Source organism: Struthio camelus, chromosome Z (assembly GCF_040807025.1).
Source record: "Struthio camelus isolate bStrCam1 chromosome Z, bStrCam1.hap1, whole genome shotgun sequence".
In the NCBI taxonomy this organism is placed as follows: Eukaryota; Metazoa; Chordata; class Aves; order Struthioniformes; family Struthionidae; genus Struthio; species Struthio camelus.
The window spans coordinates 11667091-11683104 of NC_090982.1; the positions used below are offsets into that span (position 1 = coordinate 11667091).

The 16014-nt window shown below is 37.7% G+C and overlaps 1 protein-coding gene across 2 annotated transcripts in view; it reads right to left on the reverse strand.

Annotated features, from left to right (window-relative positions):
• Positions 1-16014, reverse strand: part of GAK (cyclin G associated kinase) — a 78544-nt gene that overhangs the window by 36572 nt on the left and 25958 nt on the right. For both annotated transcript variants that reach the window (XM_068926784.1, XM_068926783.1), the window contains exons 8-13: positions 13166-13301; positions 12434-12546; positions 11746-11857; positions 9485-9608; positions 1590-1639; positions 1337-1485 (exon numbers count right to left, since the gene is read on the reverse strand). In XM_068926784.1, coding sequence (XP_068782885.1) covers positions 1337-1485; positions 1590-1639; positions 9485-9608; positions 11746-11857; positions 12434-12546; positions 13166-13301 — 684 coding nt within the window. The remainder of the gene's footprint in view (positions 1-1336; positions 1486-1589; positions 1640-9484; positions 9609-11745; positions 11858-12433; positions 12547-13165; positions 13302-16014) is intronic.

Sequence of the window (16014 nt, forward strand, 5' to 3'; positions counted from 1 at the left end):
TGCAAACAAAAGAACTGTCTCCAGGGTAAACAGTTTTCCAACCAGAATTTAGCATTCCATAAATTGGAACTGACAGCTTTAATTGAAATAGAATTATCAATTCATTAAAAAAAGACATCAGCTGCAGTGGACATTTGAGAACTCTAGGGCTAAAAAACATTGCTGAAACTTGTTGGTTTTTTGCTTCAAATAAATTGCAGGACCCTTACATGATCAAATGTTACCTTCTATGTCGAAGGGCCTCTAGCAACTAGATTAGGCCCTCATACTGAACCAGCTTCAGAAAAAAAGTTCAGCACTTCTACCCAAAGAGGATGCAATTGTTTTTCAGGTGTCTTTTCCATCAGTTTGGGAAGAAGCATCAAAGGGAGGAAAGGTAAGTGACAAGCACTGAATAGAATATGTTGAACATTTTCCAGCCTGACAAAGTTTAAGTAAACTCAGATAACTGAAGTAATGCTAATGAAGTGTCTGCCAGGAAACGTCCAAAAAGGTTTGCGTAGAAAACAGTGCTTTTAGACTCTCCTCTGGTCAGTTAGTATCATAGTAAAGGGCACGATCACTGCAGACTGCTTTATCTAAGGACTAATGCGGTCAATGCTAGACAACTCACAACACAGCACCAGTCTCCACTGTTGTGCTAGACACAAAATAGCTCTGAGATGGATTTAGCAGAGATGGATACTGAAGTCCACTGTCTCAGCACCTAACACTTGTCCTCAATCCTGATGCTGAATTGGGAAAATATTTTCTTATTATCAGAGAATTGGCCAGGATGGCACCTGCAAGCATGAGCAGGTTCAGCTAAGCTGTGCCAATGTTTCAGGCAGCAGCAATAAGCAGAGCTAGGCTGCGGACTCATGAAAAAGCAGCAGTCCAGGATTGAGCCACATAAGAAACAAGAAAGATTCAGCCGGACAAGGAGAAAGTTCAGCAAACAGATTGGGCAAATCAGTCCCTAAAAGGACACTACCTCTGAAAGAGGAAAACCTCCCAATGTAGAATAAATATTAAAATTTAATAAGACTTAATTAAGCTACTTATTTTTAAATCTGAAACAATCAGGGAAGTCCTGGGTACCTATACATTTCTTCAAAGATATCACTAGCCTAGGAACCAGCCATTAATCAACAAGATTAAAGATCAGCCTTTAATTAGCAAGTTAGATTGCAAGCAAAGACAAGCAGAATATTGGTTACTCTTTGACCTTATGTTTATAATCGCTCTTTCATGATCTTGGATTATGCAACTTTAACAAATCACACAACAGGAAAATGTAATCAAGACATTGAGTTGAATGACCTTTTATAAGAAAGTACACAAAAGCTATACACACCCTATTATGGAATCTTGAAGGCCTGTATGTTCTTGGAGAAAGATTGTACACGGCATAGTGGCCAGGGTGTTTAGAGTCTAAACATAACCGCACATCTTCTATATTATTTTTGAGGGCAGATTCTACACCTTCGGCTGGAAAGGACATCACTGAAACAGAACATCACCAGGTAAGGTACTCATTTATATATATATGTATATATATGTATATTAAAAAGAATCAGAACAACAATTCTTAAGACATGCAACCATACCAGCAATTCTGGAAGTGATGTATGATAAATCCAAGTCTCCTTTTGCATAACTGAAATAAGACACATCAGAATTAATATATGGAAATAAAACTGTCTAGTTGCAAATCCAACTCCCAGGTCTCTCAGGCTCCACCCACCCCTTTCCTCCATCTGAGGACTGTTCCTCATAGCTCGAGGTTTATAGAATAGAAGGTAACGGAAAAAACTACTCATCTGCACTTGTTACCATAAAACCATCTTTTGGGATGCGGTACGCTTGCCTTCAGTATTAAAATCATTTCAGTAGCTCCTACCGCCACTTAAAGGTTCATTGTAAATATGTAAATAAGTGGCTTCTCAGAGAGCCTGAAGACATCTCATTCCGGGGAAGCTATCAATTTTAAACTACAATTAAGACGTTAATGGATGCTTATTAGAGTATGTTTCAATGCTTAAAATAAAGATTATATTTGGAACAACTTAACTCTGCCATACTATTATTTGGGACAGTGTGCCATACATTCCATTTTCTTGATTCCACACAAGTACAGCTTATCTCAATCACTTCCCTCATTTAAATCATTCCCTTGAAAACTCACTTCCTAAATGCCCATAGGAAGCAAGGCATTAATCACGTTTTTAAAAACTGTGTATGGTCATATATATAAAGAGCAGCCTTCCTGAAGAGTAGCAGTCTCCAATGACCTTTTTTATTCTTCCATCTTCCTTTATCTCCTCTGCCCAATCACATTAGGCCACACGTGAGATTAACATTTGTTTCTAGGCTACCTGCTATGTAGCAGGATGAAAAAGCCTGAAGAGCCCCGCACAAGTGAGCATGATTACACACATCTACATTCTTGAAGGGCAAAAGAAAACAAAACAAAAAAATCACCTACAGAACATGGTTTTGATATATCTAACTTAAGTTAGTAGTGTATAATCTTTAGAATATCAAAATATCATCATAATACTATAGCTCAAGTTTAAAGAACGTAGAGGTGACTAAACAGCACTGTTGAAGCACAGCTTTTACATCATGATGAAGTTTCAAGATACTACCTGAAAGAGCATTCCTGGCATATTTCAGAATGCGAGTGCAATATCAAGAGACGACATTACACTGTCTTGGATTCCTTATGGCTTGCTAGTAAACATTCAGGAAACTGGAGGGATTGACTAAAGGAGTATTGAATTTAAAAGGATTTGGAAGAAGACCCTCTATAAGGCTACAGCTGTTGCTCTGAAAGCAATGACATCGAAGAGTTATGTAGAACATCACGATCAGAGTATCCTAACAATGATACTGAACCAGGGACTCAAGAGAACTTGAAAAACGTCATATAGAAATTTGATTATTTCATTTGACAAAGCAATGAAAAACTCAACCCTGAAAATCTTACAGAAAGAGGTGGACAAAACAGCCAAGATTCTTTGGCTCTTTGGAAGGGCGTAACTTCACCATGTAGCTAAAGTAATAGCACACTGCTGCCGTCAAACTGATTAAGACATAATTAGTTCTCAATGTAAATTTCTAAGTTTTTATTAAAAATCAATTAACAGTCTTTTATATGATTGGCAAACTGTTACATACGTGTACCATTTTCAAGCGAGAAAATACGCAGATCATTCTGAACACTTCAACTTTTTTGGTATCAAGTTAAAAATCCACCTCATATGAATAAAAAGCAACTATACCTTCAATGCTATAATAAGCAGCGATCTGAGAATGATGGACACATAGAAGGGAAAAAATTTAAAATCTTCATATTCATTCCTTTAGGAATAGTTTCAGGTATTGACCCTTTATTAGCTACATTTCTCTAGAGCTTTGCTTTTTACATTTGTCTAAATTAAATATGACATTATGAGCATGTATCTCGCTTCATACAACTACAAAAAAGCTCCATACACATTTAAACTAAAATACTCATGGAAAAAGTGTAACAGAGCATGCCAATAATATACGGTACGGCCACCTCAAGCTCGCTGTTTTACAGAAAGTATCTTGTTTGCCTATTACAAATGAACAAGTCTCAGAACGTTAGTGCGTAGTTAAAATAAGTAACTGTTATACAAACGGCAGAATCAATAGAAGTCTCCTGAAATGCACAACTTTTTATCCTTTACCTACCATTCCACATTTTCTTTAGGCTTTATTCTGAAAGTTTCAGAGCTACTTCAGTATTCAGACTGAAACACAAGGTACTATTATTGTATTTCTAGTGAAGTGCTTCATGTAAGATTCGGGAACTAAGAGCCAGCTTTAAATGACAGGAAGATAAGAAACGCCCACCCCAATTGCGTAGTCTACTCTTCACAGCTATTTGCATTCCCCTCACACTTCAAGACAGTCCTGTAACTAAATCTGAAAGGCTTTTGCAGTTTTTCTCTTTACTTGGAGACCTTCTGCACTGGACTGAATATCAGGACTGAGGCCCAACTACAGCGCTAACAGCGGCACATGTTTTATTTACGTAGCGATATTGCTGGCAGGTGACAAGAATGGGAAAACATTCAAACAAATCACATTGCATGAAGACCCACATGAAAAGTCACAGAAAAGTGTACTTTAGGATTCCACTTAAGCTAAACAGGAAACTTATCATTCCAATATTCAGTCCCTTTTCTGATGGTATCAAGTTACTTCAAGGTTTTTTGTAATGAAGAGTCTAACGAGAAATATAGCAAGTGAAATAATGTATGAGTCCCCACTGTGTACTGTAAACATCCGAACAAAAACAGTTTTAGTTATATGACGGAGAATCTGTCTTGCCAGATAACTGCATTTAAAGACTATATCTAATACTAAACAAAAAATAATTCCAGTAAGTTAAAATTAAATTCACAAAACAGGCTGGTTAACATTAAGCACAAAATGCTAGAACAGTTGAGTTAACAGATGAAGATGGGAAAGAGAACAAAGTGACAGACTAATCAGCATAGCAACATGGCCGGTAAAGAGAGTATCATCTTCAGTCAAATACTGCTTTGGGTAATCTTTCTTCCAGCTAGCATCTCTATACTCAAAGAGAAACAAAAGCCACCTAAGCACCACCATCCTTGCAACTGCTTTCTTAAGTCAGGAGAAAGTGCAGCGCTAAGATTCACATCTTGCTTCAGAAAACCGGATTAATCATTCAATTACCTAGTGCAACTCCACAATTCAGGAAATGTTAATACCGTACCAAGAAACAACATTACCTTAGAAGCAATGCAAGCTAGCAATAAAAGGTACCCAACTGTTGCCTACATTCTTAGTGTTCTTCTGAAACACTTCAGAGACAAAGGCGGTTCTGATGGAGCAAAAGAGTACTGATCACAGGTTGTGGGCTGCTATGTATACCAGTTGGAACTGGATGCATGTAATGTTTACTGGCTATGCTGGAAGAGGCTTTTTTGGCTTTAAGTAGGCCACCTGTAATCTCCCAATGAGGCGGACTGGGGGACAAGGATGGCCCTCATTTGCTGCAATTCCTTGTAGCCTGTGACATGTATTTTGGTTTATTTATCCCAGTAAGTGATGATCCAAACGAGGCCGTCTGACCAAAATTTGAGTTAAAACAAAGCTAGTTAGGGGGGAGATGAAAAAAGTAACTTTTGCAGGAATACAAAACACTTGCTTTAGCTCTTCCACGATGATGAGGACTCAATCAGGAAAAAAAAAAAATCTGACTGCAGATAAAGGAAGTACTCCATGATTCAGAAAAGCACTGATGACCAGGAAGAGACCTCTATCTACTTAGGACTCCAATACAAGAGGGCTTAGGTGAGGACAATACATCGCAAGGAAAAGACACTTTATTTTGTCCAGAATGCCTGCTGCTCACGTTAGTTGAAGAGTTATGGGAAGGTAGTGAAGAATGCAATAGGAGAAGAGAAATTCTTACATCCCTGACGGTATGAACCATAGCCACAAGTTTATAAAGGGAGAAAATAACATTGGCAGCACATATATTGGAACATGACAGACAATTCTTTGCATCTACTATAGGACATTCAGCTCAGGTAAAGCATAAGTAGCTTAAGAAAGTATAATGCCTGTGTTAGCACTCAATAGCATCGTGAATGTTAAAATGCTAAAGAACTTAAGAGATCCTAACACAAGTTCTGCGTAAATATTAAGAAATGCTCAAGTTAATTCGTGGTTTGCCATTTCAGTAAACTATTGAACACAAGGATTAAAACGCACAACATCCAGACCTACCCAGTAATTAAAATTATAGGACCACTAAAAAGAGTATTGAAGAAGCACAAGAAGAAAGTTTGTCTTTCAGTATTAAACATCATGTGGAAACCAGTATTGAAGTCAACTGGTTCTCATTGGCATAATTATGTTTTTATACTAGCGCAGACCTAAAATAACAATGTGATAACCTCAAAGCCTGTATTAGAGGTAGCAGGCATGTGTCACCTCATATATAAACCTTACTCAATCAACCTAGACCAAAATACCTGAGAGGGACTCCCTCCTGATGAAGCTTGAGTGCTATTTAGACAATTTAAGGAAAACCAACAGCTTGTACAAAGCAATCCGCCAGTGTTAACTCAGGCACATTTACAGACCCTGTCTGGCAACCCACAGCGTTGCTGTCCTCCCCTTTAGCTGGAGGAGGGTTGTAGTTGCTTGATCCACTTTTTCTATCATGATGCTCCCACTTAAGACCAAAAACCAAGTCAGTAAACAATTACTTTTACAAGCTACTTAGTTCTAATCAAGATCCCTTTTATACAACTTTTTGCAGTTTAACAGAGTAGGATGCATAAGTTTAAAGATCTTTTGACTATGAACATCTGGTAAGTTCCACAGGACATACTAAAAATATCTGCAACTGCACTTCCATCCATGACAGAAGCTCAGACACTATCACAAGGTAATGATACTGGATAAAGCTTGAAGCAATTTAGAGGATTTCTACAGTTTATTTTTCACTCAAATTTAAAGCAGAAATTCCCTTGGGGTTCTGGACAGTGCTATACAGCCTCAAGTTCCATCTCAGTCATATTTTTCCCTTTTTTCCAAAAAGGGATCATAAATAGGGGTCAATTGTAGAGTTCAACCATAGATTGCTAACCAGCCATTTAGAAGCAGCACATTAAGCAGCAACTCTGCAGGAATACAAAAGGAACTATTTTGGATGGTCACTATAATCTAAACCAGTTGTAGAGAAGAGCATGTGAACTGGATAAAATCTTCTCAGAGAGCAAGGACTCACTAACCTACATTTCATGCACTGCAAGACCAGCTCTGCTTGGATACACAAGTTTGTTTTATTCCTTCCATACTGCACTAACTATGGAAATAAAGAAAACCAATCAAGAGCAAAAAGCCACAAAAAAGATAAGAAAAATAAGAATAGGTGTTGGGTAGTATGAGGCATTCTATACTGTAACATCATTTTAGACATCTTAACTACTGAAAAAACAGCAAAACAGCACAAGATGAAACTGGAAAGATTAATTATACTTCCAGCAGCCGTTAAGAAACTACTTTCAAGAGCAGGAAGGAGAAATTTCTTCAATAACAGACTGATGGGAGGCGTAACAAACGCAGAAAGTCATGGGGTAAGAAAAGCACAAGAAGAGTTGAGTGCAAGAGTACTTCAGAAATAGTATACAGTCAAAATACGACTGTGAACTTCAGATGCAGAAGAGTAAGATCAAATAGAAGAACAATCGGGTGGGAAAGCAGGGCTCAATTTCAGAGAAGCAGAAGACCAATTTGAGTGTTATCTCTCACAAGGAAGATAAGTCTTTAATTTCTCTGCTACAAAACTTAAAGGATTAAAAAAAGCAAAACTAGGCGAAGTTAAGACAAGAAATGAAGTACCTTCAAGTCTGTAAACAGTATAGCTATCAAAGGCAAAGAAATTTACGTTTCCATGTTTTACCACATGGATTTTTAATACAGTACCACAAAAGGAATAGAAGCAAGACTGAAGGGAAGGCAAGAGGAAGAGTAGTTCCAGAGAAGTTAGCAGGTCCAATAGGAGATAAAGGACAGAAGCCTGCAAGACAGCATGTGCCAAAGAAAAAAAAAAAAAAGAATAGTTACTAAGTTGTAGCTCATCATGTTACTTCATATGTAGGGATACAAACCAAGAGAACAGCATGTGGAAGACAAAGCGCTGGGAACAGGCATTTCGCCCAAATGAAAACCAATTGTAAGACTCATCCCTAACCCCAGAAGAGAATAGCTTCTTCTCCTGGCCATGATGAAATTCACCATGTGGATAAGTACATCCATATATTATTAACTCCTTCCTTTTTGATTTCCAGTGGAAAGTAGACATCTCATACCCCACAGAGGAGCTCTGCAACACACAAAGAGGAAGAAACTGCAAAACTACCACGGAATAAAGTCGCAAATTTTATCAGCCACACTGCATCTCAGCACTACAAGGACAAATGGCATGCTGGCTATATTCATCCTAAACTCCGCCACTGTCCACATAATGCCTAGTCATCTTGCTCTAGTCCAGATGGAACTGACCTCAGGCATGGATATTCAGTCTGGAGTTGGGCTGGCTGACTCAAACTCTGTACCTCTGGGTTATACAGCCGGGTTTAAGAATGAAACCATGGCACCTACCAGAGGCAGTGCAAGTTTTAAGCCTCTAACACAGGCTATCGGTTTCCTACAATTTTGCAAAGCTGCTATTCAGTCACTGCTTCTCATCATATAGCTGTTCATTCTTCTTTACTCCTCCCTGTCTCCTCTGGGGTCAGTGTAGATCCTTCAGGGTAGACAACTGATGAAAAGTTTGAAGCTACAGTGCCAGTTAGTTTTCTCTGTAGATAAAACTTGAGAGCAAAACGAAAGCTGCACACACTCTGGCGACCTTTAAAATAGAAGACTTTGCCCTTCTGTCGAAGCCACACACACACTTGAAGTGGCAACAGAGGTACCAGAACTACAGCCCTCTGACCTATCTGAATGTTAAAAACAGTTTAGAACACAATGAACTTAACGCTCAGTGGCAGAAGTACATATAGCAAGTAAGACACTTCACCAGCGATAGTACAGTATCCCAATTAAAGGGACAGAAACCCTATAAAAATCAAGGAACATGGCACAATATTCCTAAGGAGGCTTTAGTTCAATCACAGCATTCAGTAGTGACTTACCTTCTCATCTTAGAATTATTCATTATGAAAAATCTTCTACATTGTATAATCTACTATGAGTTAAAAAATGTACAAAAACAGATTCTAATCATTATTCCCACAAAGGTACTGGAAAAACAGTTGCAATGGGAATGAAAAACTGATTAGAAAAAAAAATCACACACTAGGTATCTAAGAATATATATAAAGCAAAGTAGTATTCTCCACATAATGCAGAGCAAAAGGGAGACACAGTGAGACAAATCTTTCTCATTTTGCCTTAAGTCTCTTTCAATCATCTCTATCTGACAAGTGTTTCAAAGGGCACAGAATTCCACCTGAAAACTAAAACGAAGAGCTCATACGCTATTTCCCTGCAGCTTTCTTCCATCTCCAATTCCCTTTATCTTTCACTGCTCCATCTCTTTTCTTCCTCTCCTATTCATGCAGTGCATATCTACTAATTGATTCATTCTGTTCCATAATAGTCCTATTCCACAGTTCTCCTCCCTGTTCCTGCCCACCTGCTCATCTCTCCCAGGTTTTCAGTACCTGTAAAAAAACAGAGCAGACAACAGAAGGGAAAGCAGTACTTTATGGATAGGCTTTCCCCCTCAACATTCTCATTTCTAGACTACTGTTGCTATAATAGCTTTTGTGTTGCTATCATTCATAAAATCTCAGTGTTAACTACTGGCTTTTAGAGCTCCCATTTGGAAAATAAAGCTGCATTTGATAATTTCTGGAGTAAGCTCTTAACCTTCTATTTAGAACTCTTACCAGCACAATTTAATTTTTTTTTTACTCACTTGGCCACAGACTGGATAACTTTAGAAGATGTATCCTTAATATTAGTGAAAAATCGCTCTGTTCCACCCCTCAGAATATCAAAGAACCCTCCATAAGTCTGGTCACACTCCGCAACGGTCAGGCCTAGAGTAGTTAAATAAAAATAATTGTACTTTAATGTAAGTTATGTCCTGGAATGGGCTGCATACTAATGCAAGTTGCCTACGAAGCTGGAAGTGAACATACAGACTAAGCCTTGTTTTGAGGCTCATAGTTCTAAAAGAAAGCTTTTTTTTTTTTTTTTTTTTTTAAAAACCATGACCTACAGAAAAATGGCCTCTGCATTTCTGAGTACTAGTCAACTACTTAAATTATTTAATAGAATATTTGCATTTAAAAGAAAATAGTAAAAAAGCCTCTGAAGCTAAAGCATTTATTTCATACTGCCTGTGCAACAATATACTGCTTTTGTTTGCTATCAGTTGCTTAAAATGCAGTATACCATTAGCAAATCTACTTAAGCATCTCCGGTACAGAGACACTTTAATGCAGGACTTCAAAAGCAAGTTGGCATAACTAAGTTATATTTTAAACAGACTCCCAGGTAGTACTCTGTTAATATGACTGTATACAAACAGTACTTGACCCTGCACAAAACAGATGTCTAGACAACCTTTTGAATATAATCCTGTTAGGAAGCTAGATACTTCCACAGAAATTGATGCACAGACACCATTACTGCAATAAACACTATCCAATTTTAAAATTTTCCTCTTGCATGCCCTTTCTTCCTGCTTGTCTGCTGAATCACCAGCAGACAAGCAGCATGCAAGAAACTAATCTGGCAGGAAATATATCATGAAATACTGCCTCAGTATCTTCTATATTAATTGAAACGTTAAGCTCCACTTCATATGTGCATAAGACATACGGTAAGATATATCATAAGGGCAGAAACTGCCCTTTCGTTTAGTAAGAAATTAGACGCAAATAAGCCTGTCTAGATTTTCATTTCGGTATTACAATTGTAAATATCTTCATCTGACTGAAGTCTGGAATATCCATTTTATGTCAGTTTTTAACTGTGTCATTTCATTGATTGAACCAATGCAGTACTGGTAGTCCAACCACTGTTCTGCCCTCAACTGGTACCCGTGATCCCTCCTCCTCCTCACCATTGTTGCCATCTGCTCAAGCATTTCCTTAAATCCTCCCTGCACAACCCACTCATCACTAGCCGGGCAGGAGGCAGCACAGGCTGCACCTAATTCTGGATTAGGTAGTAATGAGTTGACAGCCAGTAAGCTGAGCCTCAGCTGCTGCTTTTCCCTTATCGAGCCTAACGGACTTTTTGCTTTTGGAAATGAAAAAACGAAATAGCTATAGACTGACAACTCTGTCGAATGTTCTCCAAACTATTAGCTGGTTCAAAAGTTTGGTGGGGAAGTGGGGCAGCAGCAGAGAGGATGGAGGCTGGTCCCCAGACTACTACAGAAATATTGTTTTCTTATACAGGCTTATAGTAGACTACAGTAAATACACCATTACATCAGCAGCTCCTTGGCATTAATATACTACCGTGATCCGCAGCTGACTGCCATCATAGTCAAAACCCCTGCATTTGCTTTTGCATTTCCTATTTCACTGCTTCTGCTTGGCAAATGGAGACAAGTTTCACTTTCCTATACTAGAGATTCAATCTTGTGCACAAACACAGAGTATATACTGATTTCAGTAATTTCAGCCACAAAATAACGAGGCTTCAGTTGAAATATAGCGCTTCTCAGAAGATCAATAGTCCAAACTTAGCTCCTCTTAAATTTACTTGTTAACATTATACATTTTCAAGTATCATACGCTTGGCTGAATCAGTTTAATATAAATCGTTTCTTGTTTTTTGGGCATAAGGATTTAAACTTTCTCTACAGCTCTTGTTCTTAAAACAATTATAGCTTACTGCACTAACAAGTCACTTCCAAATTTTGATTCGCTTATTTCATTTTTCCCCCTCTTCAGGTCAATAATGCATTTTGGTTTCAACTATTTTACATCAGGAAACTAAATACCATCTTTTCTAGCAGTGAACTTTAGAAATTTTTATTTGCACATATCAATATACAGGCAAACTTTGAGAAAAATAAGAGTTAGAAGCAAAGCTGAACTATATAAATGCAAAGTAGCTGGTAGTTGTGCAAAACAAATTCAAAACCCTCAATTCTTTCCCATGTAAAAGATATGCTGTTGGTTATATGCTATCTGAGATAGCTCCTTCAGCACTTACCTGCATTGTACATATTGTTGAGCTGCCCTGCAGGCTTGGAGCTCTGTGAAACTGAGGTCACAGACGTCCGAGGCTGAGCGTTGTTTCCATAACCTCCATTTTGTTCCAGGAGCTGTGGAGATTAACAACCACTATGAGGATTTGTATATTGATTCAGCCAGTTATTATGCTTTGCAAGTTACTTTCACTTGATTCGGATAAACACACTATCAGTTACTGAGTCTCAGGAGAAAGCTAGGAACTTAAGATACGTCGGACTGGAAGTGAATCACTGAGCGTATCTTAAGCATCACTATAGGTACCTAACTAAGCTTCAAGTCGGTGTAGGCACGGCCCTCATACTACATTTTTCAGTGCAAGTTAATTATGATTAAACACAGCATGTCACACTGAGCACTTAACTACTAAAGAATGACCTGAGATCAAGATAGTTCTGTCAAGCAGTATGAATTACAGCCAGTTTCCTTTAATGTCATGCAAGCTCCATGCTTTAAAAACTCAATTTTGTAACACTGATAGGATCTTTGAAAATAAATTCAGCTAAATTTCAAAACAAGTTAGTGTAAAATTTTCAAAAGGCTTCCAAGGAATAAGAGACCTACTCTGACGTTGGTTACTAAACCAACACTGAATAAGAGAGGAGAAAAAGGAGACGTTATCAGTAATATCCCTCATGAGACTTCCTTACCTCTGTGATAGGAGATTTAGGATTCACGTTCCTGGCTGCTGCAATCTCCTGTAATTGATTCACAAGTTCAGTGATTGACAACCTCTCCTCTGGGTTCACCTTCAAAGTGCAACCTAAAAATACATACGGATATAGATGACTCAGACAATGCAAGATATGTTTTAGAGTTTTCTTGCTGCAGAAATCAGTTTCTTCAGCATACTCCAATGCAACATGGGCATTCAAACACATGAAACAGGGTGGCTCAACAGCCAACTCCATACCAAATATCACTGACAGAACAAATATCAATGAATAAAGATTATTCAGGATTAAGAATAATTCCACACAAAATATTTTAAAGACCTCTTAATGAACATTAAAAGCAACTTTATATTCATGTCCAATACAGTTGGAGTCGGTGACAAATTTCTGTCATTGTAAGGTTCCTAGTAATGCATTTACAGTTTAAAGAAAAATGTATTTCAAAGACAGATTCAAAGAAACAGAACCAAAGCACTAGTCATTCCTGTGGCCTAATCCAAATCTTAAACAAGGTAGTTGACTGCAATAGAGTTTCATTTAGAATGTCTATGTTTGATTATGAATCTTGAATAAAATGAAAAACTATCAGTTAACCTATTCACTGCCACATAATTAAGCAGAAGTAAACATTTACTCCCACTAACACAGTATTGGGAGTGCTAAGATGTGTTCAGAAAGACATTGAATTAAATAATATTATAAACTTACGAATGAGATCATGAAACACCAAATAGCGGGCGTCATTCTGTGGAATGACATATTTCCCATTCACTATACGAAGTTTAGCTCCGTCTTCAAATGGGTGTTGCCTAAAGCACAGTAAGTACAGGATACAGCCCAAGGCCTACAAGGAGATAATTAAAGGCAGAAAGTTAACTCAAGCAATGAAATTTGAAGCTGAATTTTTAAACTATGAAACTGACTGAGCTTCCTAATACTGCTCGCAAATCAAAGGTTTCAGTCCTCAATCAGTCCTCAACTGCCAACTCATGCAACCCTACAAATATTCCTAGTGCTCTAGGGATCAGTTTCATACTCCTTTTGAAATAACTAGTCCTGATATTTCTCTGAGGACAGAACATTTAGTGACACATTCATTTGGCATATCAATTAGAGAGCACCTGGCAGTAATACAGCTTTTACAAATACATTTGGGGACAGGGGGGTTTCTTCAAGCTTTCAGTTTCAGAGATTTTTAAAACCCGCTTAAATGGTTACAACACTTCATTTTATAAATCTTTCAGTATATGAAAATGAACACTCTTGCAACACTGAACATGCTTCGTACGTCTGTTTGTACAAAAGGCTCAAAGTTTTAGTTCATAACTTTGTGCTAGACTTCTGGGAGACTTATCTGCGGGGAGAGGATTTCGACTTTTGTATTTCTAATTCAAATGCATTTTGTCACAACAGTTCACCAGCTAGGTAAGCATTTAAGCGCTAATCACTTTAAATGGCACATTATGCTGGAAAATTTCTCTAAAACAGTTCTGATAAAGATCTAAAGAAAATAAGCCTGAAATGACGAATGTCACTTTATTCATTAATACTTCCTAATAACCAAGTAACTTTAATCCAAAGGCTATTCAATTCTTTCTAGCAAATAAAATTTAAAAATCAATTTCAGAAGAGTTGATTCAAGCTTTGAAAAAATCACCAGACTGGGACTGTCACATTCAGGTAACTTTCAAGTTCCCTCATATGTCCAAATCTAAAAGATCTGTCCAGTCTGACTTGGGAAACCAAAGAGAGCAGCCGTTACTGAATTCTAATCTTTGAATAGCCCAAGTATCATGGATTAGTTAGGACAATTTCACCTGATATTTAAGTAAATTAAAATATCAATTAATAGGCAAATTATAATGGCAGAGTGATGTCACTACAACAAAAACCACACTGTATCCTATAAAAGTTTGGAAACAAAGCATCCAACACATCAGAGAATGCTTGCACAACAGACCGGAAAATTCCTCCTCTATTTCTTCTGAACTGTAGCATACAGGGGCTTATTGTCAGAAAAATAAAATAAGATCTAAGGAATCTCTATTACCTTCAGTCCTCCTTGCACACCAGCTCAAACTGCCATTGGTTAACAATTAATACCAAACAGTTTCAAAGATCTGTATGCTATTAAAATATCTCTCAAAGAGTTGACATTTATCCACTCAAACAAACACCTACTGCAATTCAACCTGACTAAAAGGCAATTCCAGTTACATTAAGGCATTCTTCACTCAAAACTGCTGCCATAAGCACAGCTTCAGCATTGATATTCTTCACAGAAGGGCCAACTTCTCAGGGATGCTGCCCCCAAGTTGCACGCTGTCCCACTACAGACGTGGTCTGTATCAGTTTGAGAACTCATACCAACAGCAAAAACAGCAGCATATTTCAGTAACCAAAAATACCTAGAAACAGCTTCCTGAAAAGCCACAGGGTTGGGGAGTGCACTCCTAAATCTCACTGATCTGTAAGGATCATGTAACATTAGTACTGCCTTGCTTTGCTTGATGGAGTGAGAAATATCTCTAGTTCATTTTATGCAGGTACCTTATTCATAATCTATTAATCTACCAATTCTAAGTACATTTCCATTCTCCACAGAAGCAGTACATCCATGAGTGTTTGCTACCATTCTTAGAACCATTTCAGGCTTGCCCTCTGACATAAAGGTGATAAAACTACAGCAGCACATACCAGGGTTGTTTTGGCATGCAAAAAAAAAAATAAAAATAAAAATAAATCAAAAAAGTGTCTGTAACAATCTTCTGAAAACCTACTGATTCCACGCAACAAGCGAGCAATCTTTACAAACAACCCTGAAGTGAAATTTATACGCTCTTCTCAGTCAGCAATTCGGAACCTGTAAGTATATACAATTAGATGTTACTTCTGAAGAGCTTTGGTTTCGACATCCGCCCATCACACTTCTCATCCCCTTAACTGGCTCTCTTCCAGTAGATTAAGCTTCAGAGGACTTAACACAAAATAGTATTTTGAAATGTAATTTTGCCTAATACATTACTCACCCATTTTACCAAGCCTTCCCTGTAACACTCAATCACGACTTATTCCCATTACAGCATAATTTCTAAATTTTCATAGTTGGTCACTTTTTCCAAAAGCAAGACTGTAATCACACAGAATGTCCAATATTTGTTAACTAGCTTCCTGAAAGGTACCAGCCTCAACATCAGTATATCAGAAAGTCCACTGAGCACATTTATCCAATTTATCAGAACAAAATCATTTTGCAAAATATTCAGAATTATTTAATTCTAAAAGTGTTCTGTCCCTTGTACCTTTTCACTTATTTTGTCTGGCACTGAAAATAAGGGTTCAGCACCACCCACATGATCTCTCAGTTCCCTGAAAGCTTCTCCTTTAATTCCTCTCAAAGTACAAAATCTGTTGATTCTAACCGCAATTTAAATTATTGCTGTAAATCTGGTAAGAGGTACATTTTATTCTGGAACTCAGTCTGGTTTTAATGTCCCACCCTCACCATTCCAGATGAATGGTTTACCCTAGTTTATTTAGATTTGCATCATTTGACC